The sequence below is a fragment of the Durio zibethinus genome, chromosome 21 (assembly GCF_047325235.1).
Source record: "Durio zibethinus cultivar Kanyao isolate XHJ-2024 chromosome 21, ASM4732523v1, whole genome shotgun sequence".
In the NCBI taxonomy this organism is placed as follows: domain Eukaryota; kingdom Viridiplantae; phylum Streptophyta; class Magnoliopsida; order Malvales; family Malvaceae; genus Durio; species Durio zibethinus.
In genome coordinates this window covers 255,279-265,339 of record NC_143182.1, presented here as the reverse complement: position 1 = coordinate 265,339, position 10,061 = coordinate 255,279, and the positions used below count along the sequence as shown (strand labels likewise).

The 10,061-nt window shown below is 36.1% G+C and overlaps 1 protein-coding gene and 1 pseudogene across 5 annotated transcripts; both read left to right on the top strand.

The window, feature by feature from the left end:
* The first annotated feature begins 401 nt into the window (after positions 1 to 401).
* LOC111304493 (uncharacterized) lies at positions 402 to 1,501 on the top strand. 4 transcript variants are annotated; one of them, XM_022901051.2, is made up of 3 exons: positions 402 to 631; positions 785 to 1,003; positions 1,092 to 1,501. In XM_022901051.2, the coding sequence occupies exons 1-3, from the start codon at positions 533 to 535 to the stop codon at positions 1,356 to 1,358; spliced, it is 585 nt and encodes a 194-aa protein (XP_022756786.2). In that variant the 5' UTR covers positions 402 to 532; the 3' UTR covers positions 1,359 to 1,501. The 4 variants fall into 4 exon arrangements, with proteins under 4 accessions (XP_022756786.2, XP_022756784.2, XP_022756785.2 ...); XM_022901049.2 differs by having other exon boundaries at positions 779 to 1,003; XM_022901050.2 differs by having other exon boundaries at positions 770 to 1,003; positions 1,104 to 1,501.
* A 2,970-nt stretch (positions 1,502 to 4,471) lies between these two features.
* On the top strand, positions 4,472 to 8,963 carry LOC111304490 (zinc finger CCCH domain-containing protein 30 pseudogene; annotated as a pseudogene). The gene is made up of 2 exons (XR_016331186.1): positions 4,472 to 4,759; positions 6,374 to 8,963. The product of XR_016331186.1 is annotated as a zinc finger CCCH domain-containing protein 30 pseudogene (transcript).
* Positions 8,964 to 10,061: the final 1,098 nt, after the last annotated feature.

Here is a 10,061-nt window from a genome sequence, read left to right as displayed (position 1 = left end):
CATCATATATATATATATGTATATATATGCCACTAAAACAAGAAGATCATTAGTTCATTATAGGGCAAATGCAAGTAATGTTTCAAGTTTATAACCAGAAAGGCTACTGTTCCTGAATTTTTGGTTGTCTAACAATAACATCACTGGCTCTGGTTGACTCCGTTCAACGATCCCTCACATCACATAAGAAAACACATAGTAGCTATAGTACGTACAATTATACAAACAAACAGCAAACTTTGGTCTGCAACGTTCATTGCGTGCAAACCCCTGACCTGTATTTTATCATTATCCTAATCATATGGGTATGGTCCGCATTACTCTTAACACTTGCAAGATAGAAGTGGTGACACATGCTGCCACGTATAACCCTATTTATATCATTTCTTTAGTTACTACGCCAGTACTACTGCTATTTTAAGACTCATCCCGAGCTTTTCTCTTCATCACCAAATTCATCAAATTTGGCATAAAACAGAGAGGAAAAAAAAAAAAAAAACTCTATTACCCGTGAAATTTCGATTATTTTCAAATGGCTATCATCGGTGAAGAACCGGTTCTCTCTAAACTAGATCGATTAGACAACATGGTACATCCGTTTCGTGATGCCACTTTGAGGCAATCTGGAAATGTACGAGTATATAGTATTAACTTTCGGCTTAATTTCTCTTACTAAGTACTGTTTAATACTTATAGGGGTATTTCGTACTCTGTTAGATTAATATTTTTGATGATGTTTGTGTTTTGTTGAATATATGATGATGATCAGTTAAGGCAGTTACAGGAAATGAGAGGTTGCAACAGGCCTTCCAGGAGCTCTTGCGCGTCGTCCACCCCATCAAGTGGGACCTTGACCAGTACAGAGGGCCATCCATCATCCATTGGTTCCTCCCCAAGGAGCCTGGAGAAGCGCTGCCGTCCTATTGATCATGTGATGGCGGAGATTCAGGTTAAAGGAACCCTCATCGAGAGGCTGGACCAAGTAGAGGACCGTCTACTAAAGGTATACTAGTACTGGAGATGGGTAATAATTAACTGATGCATAAATTTGATACTAAATTAATTAACCGAACATGGTGTATTTGAATCAGCTGTGTATGCAGTTGGAGGAAGAATTAGTAGCAGAGAAGAAGAGAGAAGAGAATGTCGAGATTGAGAAGAAGGCGCGCAAGAAGGGAAACAAACAACTGGTGAAACAATGTGTTCAAGGGAAAGCACTCCCAACACAAAGCAAGGGCCAAGGATCAAAACTTGATGGGTGTTCTGTTTTGATTTGTTTTATTTTTACATGGATAATATTGGGCCGTGTGAGCACTACTCCTTTATTATTTTTGCATGCTTCCTACATGGGCTTGTGAAATTAGTCACCAACTATAATTGCGGCCTATATTTCTTTTACCCTTCAGCTCGACCGGCATTGCCTATTACGCCTATAAATTAAGTTGTACCAAAAAATTTTGCTTATTATGTTCCCTCAATCATAGTCCAATTAGGTTTTTAAGTTTTTTCGAACTCCTTTTTTTTTTTTTTTTAGAAATAGAAAATCAGTGGTCTAATCGTCCAGGATCATGTGATTGACAAGACGAAGAAACGTAATTGTCCGTTCCATTTGGTCAATCCCTGTCTGTTTTCCGATCCTTTCCCTGTAATTGTGCCAATCAATAAATGTAGTATAAAAACATGTAAAATCTAAAAAGGAAAAGGCAACTTTTATCTTGGACGGTTCTGTGGTGATAGAAGTATTCGAATCACTTTGGTTCAATGCAACGGTTCAGATCATCCCATCTAGCCAGAGTTGGTACTTGATGGCCCCATCGATTGATGATGAGTCCTTTGCTTAGATGGAAAATTGTCCTCGCATATGCATCATTAAATTTTTTTTTTTTGTTAGATGAATAACGTATATGTATATTAGTAGTATTATCCATACAGCACTGAATTCTTTTGGCTGTGAGAGCCAGAGAGGAATCATCCAGAATTTTGATAGAGTGAAGATGCTAGAAAACAACACACCACATTGATCTTATGATGGGGACCTTAGCTAGAAGGAAATTATAGACATGGCTGCCAAGTGTACCATGGTGAGGGCATCGACAGAAATCATGGAATAACAAATACATTTACCCAAAAAAACGGTGGTTTCTAAATAGAGGGAAATATGAAATCTTTGTCATCGTCCGTCACCAAGGAAAAATATGAAATGACATTGCATGTGGCCTGGGCTTATTAGCAAGGGAAACTTTTTAGGATGGGGCAACCGCTCTTTCGGGTTTTGTTTGTAAATCTCTATCAGTTAGCTGCTCTCCAAGGTTGTTGAAATGGACTTATCAAAACCCTCCCGAAATTCATGTGGCCCTCAAATATGATCTCGCACTGTTTCTTTCTGTTCTTTTTTTTTTTTTTTTTTTTATTTTTTTTATGAAATAGCTTTTGGTTTTGGGTTTGTACTAGTACTCTATAATCAAAAGCAATGGGAGTATCTCTTTCTGCATAATGAACAAGGATGATAACGGAAAAAGGCATATCTTTTATATTTCAAATTGTTCACGCTGAACAACTTTGGATAAAAATTAATTAGCTAGTACAATGATATTATTTCAGACTCAAAACTCATGGTTCAAAGTTGAAAGTATTCACCAAGATATTGTGCAGATGCACTCCAATCGCCTTCATCTCCACAAATTAACACTCGAAACGGGAATATGCACATGAAATCTTCCCTCTTAATTACCCTGAAGCCAGGTAATTTAACCACAAAAAAAAAAAAAAAAAACCGTATAACTAAAAACTTGTGTAATTAGTTTTCTTTTCTTTTCTTATTTTTGAAATTAAGCCAACCAGATATTCTTTCTTTAACACTGTGGCCTGTGGGTTGACCAAATGATAAATTGCTTTCCAATGCAATAAAAATAATCTTTTATAGTCAACAAATTGCCTCTTCATAATCATAAATACAACAACAACTAATATTTTTATGGATACTAACTACTAAGATAGAGGTAATTGTTTTTCTTACTTTTGGGGTGAGAAATTCATGCTTTAATTGTGGAGTAGTACACTGGGCTTTGACATTTTCCAAGTGATATAAGCCTTCCCCTCTTTGGATTTTTTGGTTAAGATGCATCTGTCTTTTTCATGGGCACCTAAGGCTACCAGATGAAGTGATAGGGAAAAAAAAAAAAAAAAAGAAGGAAACTTTTTCCACGTAAATTACAACTAAAAAATTAGGAAAAACAAATTCATTTTAAGATTTCGTCAAGTTTTTGTAAGTTCTTGGGCCTTAAAATCCAAAGCAAGCGCATTTTTTCCACAATTGAATTCACCATTGCCCTGACTCTGATTGGCGGACTCCAACACCTCCCAAACTCCAATTCACCTTAATTTCACGTCCGCTTTCACCGGCCTCCTTCACTGTGACCGTAGTCTGGCCTGGACAGCCGATAGCCTTGATCTATTTGGGAAAAGTTTTAACAAGCGTTTCGTGTTTTTTTTTTTTTTTTGTTTTGTTTATTCACATTGTTAATGTAAAATGACATTTGATACATATTCCATTATAGTTGTTCACAATTGGAAATATTAAGGTTCAATTTATTTGTCACGTTGAAATAAAAAATGACTCTAAAGAAAGTATAATAAAATAATAAGTAGGTGATTATAAAATTATGTTATCTGATTTTAGTAGATTATGATTTTATTTTTCGCATTTTATATATTTATTTTAAATAGGTTCATTTTTTAAAAAGTGAACCAATTATGATTGAGATAATAACACTAAATATTTCACTTATAAAATTTATGTTCAGTTTTTATTGTTAATAATTTCCTTAATAATTTGTAAATTTTTGTTTTAACTCCGCAGAATTCTCTGATTTTGTGAAAGAGTAACTTTTATTCACACAAACTGTTTTATAAACAAAAATAAAATAATAATATTTTTTTCCAAGCATATTTTGATTAAAAAGAATTTCTTGTGAGTAATAAATAGTATATAAGTTACAAAAATGCTTAAGAATGGGTTCATTTATAATTTTTTTATTATAATCTTATAAAAGTGTGTTTTATTTACATAATTTAAAATTATAATTAATTAATTATATTGAGACGCTGCATCAAACATAGCTTAAAATCTCCGATTCTCCCTGCCTTGCGGATGTAAATTTTTACGTAACTGGTCCAAGCGGTCACCCTCTAAATCTAATCCAATCTCCAAACCCTAAAGGAAACAGGCTTCGGATCTACCGAATTTGACTCTCATTTGAATTTCATTTAATGTGAATTTCAATACAATTTCATTCATATTCTCCCATTTTCCTCTCCCCAAACCCCCGAGAACTACGGCCTTTTTTTCTCTTTTTTATTTCCGAAAGATTTTCAAAACATGAATTTGCATTATTTCCTCATTTCATTTCAATTTCAATTTCAATTTCGAGACGTTACTTTCTCCCTCTAGAACCGCACTCCCTCCCTCTTTACTCTATTTCTCTCTCTACAAGACTTCAAAAAAAAAAAAAAAAAATTCTCTTTCATTGGTTTTCTTTTTATTGATAGCATCGATGGAGATTATATCTGACGATAAATTTTTTTGTTGTTTAATAAAAGGCTGTTCTTACTCTAGCCCTTGATATTTACTCTTTGGATCCTTAAAAACAACAGTTGAATGCTTTCAACTACGCCGCTATATTTCTCTCTCTCCTTAGATCTGTTTCAACTTTGCTCTGCTTAGCAGATTTTTGGCTTCCGAGTTGTTCTTTTTCTTTCGGTAAGTTTACTTTTAAATATTGTATTGATCTCTTACTCTTCAAGTTTAGACATTAACTTTGTGATCAACTGATTTGCATTTCGATTTCCTTTTGTTTTGTTTTCTTTTTATTCTTTATAAATAGCTGAAAAATGCAAATTTCAAAGGAATGGGTTTTCTGTTTAGCAAAATTGGAATTGATTGGCAATTTTTTTTCTTTTCGCTAAAGATTCCATCTTTTTATGTGTTTAGTGATGTTGTAAATTTTGAGATGCTATTTTTTTCATTGTTTTAGTTTTTTTTTTTTTAAAGATCGGGGATAGTTGTTACCTTTGGATATTTGTGCTTTGATTGAGTGATTTTGAGCAAAGAATGGTGGAAAAGGATGGGTAAAGATTTTTTTTTCATCGTTTTATTTTTAGATATATTATAACTTTATTGAGCAATGCTTGATGTTTTAATTCGTTAATTTTGAAAATATTAGTGGCTTAAATCTTAATTAATACTAATAGATTAATGTCATCACTACCGTAAAGCCTAAAGATTGAGTTCTTATTCTGGGTTGATATGTAGCACTAATCCATATTCACTAAATCTCTTTTGATCTTATTCTTGCTTTGTCTGTGTTTTATTCCTTGCATGAGATAAGTTTTCTTTTTCTTTTTCTTTTTTAATACTACTTTCCATGTGTCTTTTTTTTTAACCTATAAACAATGTCGTATAATTCTTCTACGTATTAATGATAAAAATTCTCTTATCTTGAGAATAAGAATCGTTGGACTTGTCAATTTACTGTCCAGTATTTATCTAGATTATTATAAATTATGACCGGATCTGTCATCTGACAGAAGATTATGATTCTTGTACCTAATAATTTTCAATTGGCTAACACTTTTGGCTGTTTCTTATTAATTCTTTGAGTTCTGTTTGGTGATCAATAGATTTTCTCTATTAATCAGTATGTATTGTTGTTGTTTTTTTTTTTTTTTTTAAGTTTAAATAACCAGAGTAGCCACCTTTGCTTACTGATAATGCATGTGTACTCTCACGTGAACACTACTTTTTCAGCTTTATTCATCATATTAACTATACTCTGTTTGGAAAGATACAGAAAAGAAGAATTGGTGAAAATCTGATAATTAGTAGTATAGTTTTTATGTTGCATGTTTTCCGTTTCTTTTTAAAGGATGAAGTAATTCTATCCAAAATCTGATAATGCATGTGTACTCTCACGTGAACACTACTTTTTCAGCTTTATTCATCATATTAACTATACTCTGTTTGGAAAGATACAGAAAAGAAGAATTGGTGAAAATCTGATAATTAGTAGTATAGTTTTTATGTTGCATGTTTTCCGTTTCTTTTTAAAGGATGAAGTAATTCTATCCAAAATCTGGTTTTCTTTGTACATGTAACGGTTTCATTTCGTTGACGGATTTTTTTTTTCTTACGATTTGTTGTGTTTCTCCTGAACCTGATTTGTTCCTTTTTTTTAATTGGTGCTGCCTTGCATTCTTTTGCTATTTTTATGGTCATTTACCTTATTTTTCTTGAGATGTTCAGTCTGGCCATGTGATTCAAACATCTTTTAATTTGATTTGACTGGTTATTTGTTATTGGTTCATGAACTTCCAGCTAACTGAAGCATGTGCGGTGGTCCAGAGCGATCAAAATCTGAATTCACTCCAACTTCTACTGAAGAAACTACAACTAACACCAAAGACATGAATTGCGTAACCATGAAAACTGAAAATTCCTTTTCCAGCTTACTTGAGCTTGCTTCTAACAATGATGTTGAGGGCATTAAGCAATCTATAGAGCAGGATGCTTCTTCAATCGATGAGGTTGGACTTTGGTATAGTCGTGAAAAGGGCTCAAACCAAATAGTTGCAAAGCATAGAACTCCATTAATGGTTGCTGCTACCTATGGTAGTGTTGATGTTGTTAAGCTTATACTGACTCACTCAGGGGCTGATGTCAACCTATCATGTGGCACGGAAAAAAGCACTGCCCTTCACTGTGCTGCCTCTGGTGGATCTCTTCATGCATTTGATGTTGTCAAGCTACTTTTATCAGCTGGTGCTGATCCAAACTGCACTGATGCCATTGGCTGCCGACCTGCCGATGTTATTATAGTACATCCCAAACTCCAAAGCATGAGAGCTGTTTTGGAAGAACTTCTTTCAGGACATGTTTCTGATGACACTTTTGGGGAGCACAATTTGCGGATGTCTGTTGATGACTCTACTTCTAGTTCGCCAACCCTTTCTTCTTCACTGGAGAATGGATCACCACCCTCTCCTTCGGATCTAACATCTTCTCCAATGGCTTCCAAATTCCTTGATATGCCTTTTAACTCCACAATAGAGAAGAAAGAATACCCAGTTGATCCATCTCTCCCTGATATCAAGAACAGTATTTATGCAACTGATGAGTTCCGTATGTATTCATTCAAGATCCGTCCTTGCTCAAGAGCATACTCCCATGATTGGACAGAGTGTCCTTTTGTCCATCCAGGAGAGAATGCGCGTAGAAGGGACCCACGAAAGTACCACTACAGCTGTGTGCCTTGCCCTGATTTCAGAAAAGGGGCTTGTAGACGTGGGGATATGTGTGAATATGCTCATGGAGTTTTTGAATGTTGGCTACATCCAGCTCAATACCGGACTCGGCTGTGCAAGGATGGCACAAGTTGCAATAGGCGGGTCTGCTTTTTTGCGCACACTGCCGAGGAACTCCGCCCACTGTATGTCTCTACTGGTTCTGCTGTTCCTTCACCACGCTCATCTGCATCTGTTGTTAATTTCATGGACATGGCTGCTGCTATGAATGTTTTTCCTGGTTCACCGTCAACAGTATCATCCCCACCCCCTTCTCCATTTAACCAGCCCATGTCTCCATCGTCTAATGGGCTTTCACACTCACCTGTAGCATGGTCCCAGCCAAATGTTCCAACACTTCAGCTCCCTGGAAGTAACCTTCAATCAAGCCGCCTGAGATCCTCCCTTAGTGCTCGAGACATCCCACCTGAGGACTTTGACATGTTGCCAGATTTTGATGCACAGCAACAGATTCTAAATGATTTAACCTGTTTCTCTCGGTCCCATAACAGTTCTGTGTCTATGAGTCGTTCTGGTCGATCTAAAACATTAACTCCTTCAAACCTTGAAGAGCTATTTTCTGCAGAAATCTCTTCAACTCCTCGATATACTGATCAGACAGCTGCTTCTGCTGTATTTTCCCCAACTCATAAATCTACTGTTCTCAATCAATTCCATCAGCAACAGAGCATGTTATCTCCAATCAATACAAGTGTTTTCTCACCCAAAAACATTGAGCATCTTCGGTTACAGGCTTTCTTTGGTGTTGGGTCTCCAGGAAGAATGTCACCTAGAAGCGCGGAGCCAATCTCCCCTATGGCTGCTCGCCTATCTGCATTTGTTCAGCTTGAGAAGCAACAACAGCAGCTACGCAGCATTAGCTCTAGGGAACTTGGATTCAATAATCATGCTTCTATTGCTGGAGCTCCTGTGGATTCTTGTTGGTCCAAGTGGGGATCACCTAATGGAAAGTTGGACTGGTCAGTCAGTGGAGATGAAATGGGACAATTGCGGAGATCATCATCATTTGAGCCTGGGAACATTGGTGAGGAGCCTGATTTGTCATGGGTCCAATCTCTTGTGAAGGAATCCCCACCTGAAATGGTAAAAGAGAAGTTGGCAGTTTCTCTCCCAGTTGATGCATCATCTGGTGAGGTTCTGAATAATTCTAATTCCCAAATCGATTCTGTTGATCATTCTGTTATAGGGGCTTGGCTCGAGCAGATGCAGCACGATCAACTTGTAGTCTAGGTAAAAAAAAAAAAAAAAACTTTTTTGTCATCAAGATAGGTAAAAAACAGATTTCTCAAGATACATATTTTTGTGGGTCTTTTGCCAGTGAGGAAGATAGCTCTGGAAAGTGAAAGTGTGGTAAAGGCAGAAAAAACATGCGTGGCCTAAAGAGTAGGCGGGAAATTTCTGGGAATTTTATTCAAATTTTTTTTTTTTTAATTTACAACGGAATTCCTGCAAAAGTGTAGGAAGCCTCAATCTGGGCTAATATTAGGTATTCAGGCCTAGTTTCTGGTCTTTCTCTTTCGTCATATGTCTGTGTTTAGGATTATTTGTTCCTTGCTGTTTTCATTTTGAAGGAAGGATAGCTACATGTTTAAAGGTTTTGTATCCTTTTGATGTTTTATTTTACTTCAATATGTTAAAAATTGGTAAGTTAGTGAAGAAAGAATACCGAGGGAGAGGAGAGGTGATTGTTTGTTATATGATGTAGAAGGTGTGCATATGATTAGAAAATGCATTTGTGGGATCATAATCGAATGAAGGATGGGGGAGGGGGGGGGGGGGGCAGGGGGGTGGCAGCTAATGCGTTTCCTTTGGATGATGTAAAACCGAATTAAAATTATTATTTCAATTTTAATACCTCTATTTTTTGTTCTAAATTTTTAACATTCTTTTGCATTCATTTTGCTCCCTTTCTCTCGCTCTTTTGAAGATGATTTGATTCATGTGATTTAGTCAAGTAGTGGGGATCTGTGATGTGGCGGTCCCCTCTTGGGGATGGGGGTTAGTTGGGAGGATATATTTTTGGATCTTTCAATCTTTCTTGAGAGGATAATGAAATGTGGGATTGGGGATGGTACTAGTCGTTGTAGGTCGTAAGTAAGGGATATTTTTCCATGAAAAAGGAATGTGGAGTGGATCCAAAGTCATCCAACTTTCTGAAGATGATGGGGCTGTTCTCTTTTAGGGGAGTGGGATGATGATGTACCTCTGTATGATGCCAACAACTCCAAAAAAAAAAAAAATAGTAGGTGGGTTGGTCGTTTATGGAGTCAGATAAGAAATGGTTGTCTTTCTTCTCTCGTAATTGATAGTGATGTGTGGGGCAAGTGGTAGGCCTCGCAGGGCTCTGGCTTTAAAGGTCGGTTAGGAATTAAGGTTTGGTCGGTTAGGAATTAAGGTTTGCTTAATTCACAAGTGTATTGTTTTGGTTCAAATAATCATCATCTGTATCATAGATTTGATAATCATATTCATAAATCATAACCAAGAAGGCCACCATAAACGAAAGCGGCCTCTTTTGGGGATCAAAAACATTGTATATGATTACAACAATGACCAAGCTTCATTATTTTAACCAATGGGTCATGATTCATGCATGGTTAAGAAGTTCGTAATAGCATAATAATAAAAGAATGAACATATCCTTTCGGCTTTTTCTCTGGTTCAGCTGCCATTGTCTATTCTGGTCGGATCAATTACTTTTA

Excerpts from the sequence above, each read along its gene's own strand:
- LOC111304493 (XM_022901048.2), top strand. The coding sequence starts at position 533 with ATGGCTATCATCGGTGAAGAACCGGTTCTCTCTAAACTAGATCGATTA. Across the intron at positions 632-769 it reads CTTTGAGGCAATCTGGAAAT|TTAAGGCAGTTACAGGAAAT; the intron begins GTACGAGTATAT and ends GATGATGATCAG. Across the intron at positions 1,004-1,091 it reads TAGAGGACCGTCTACTAAAG|CTGTGTATGCAGTTGGAGGA; the intron begins GTATACTAGTAC and ends TATTTGAATCAG.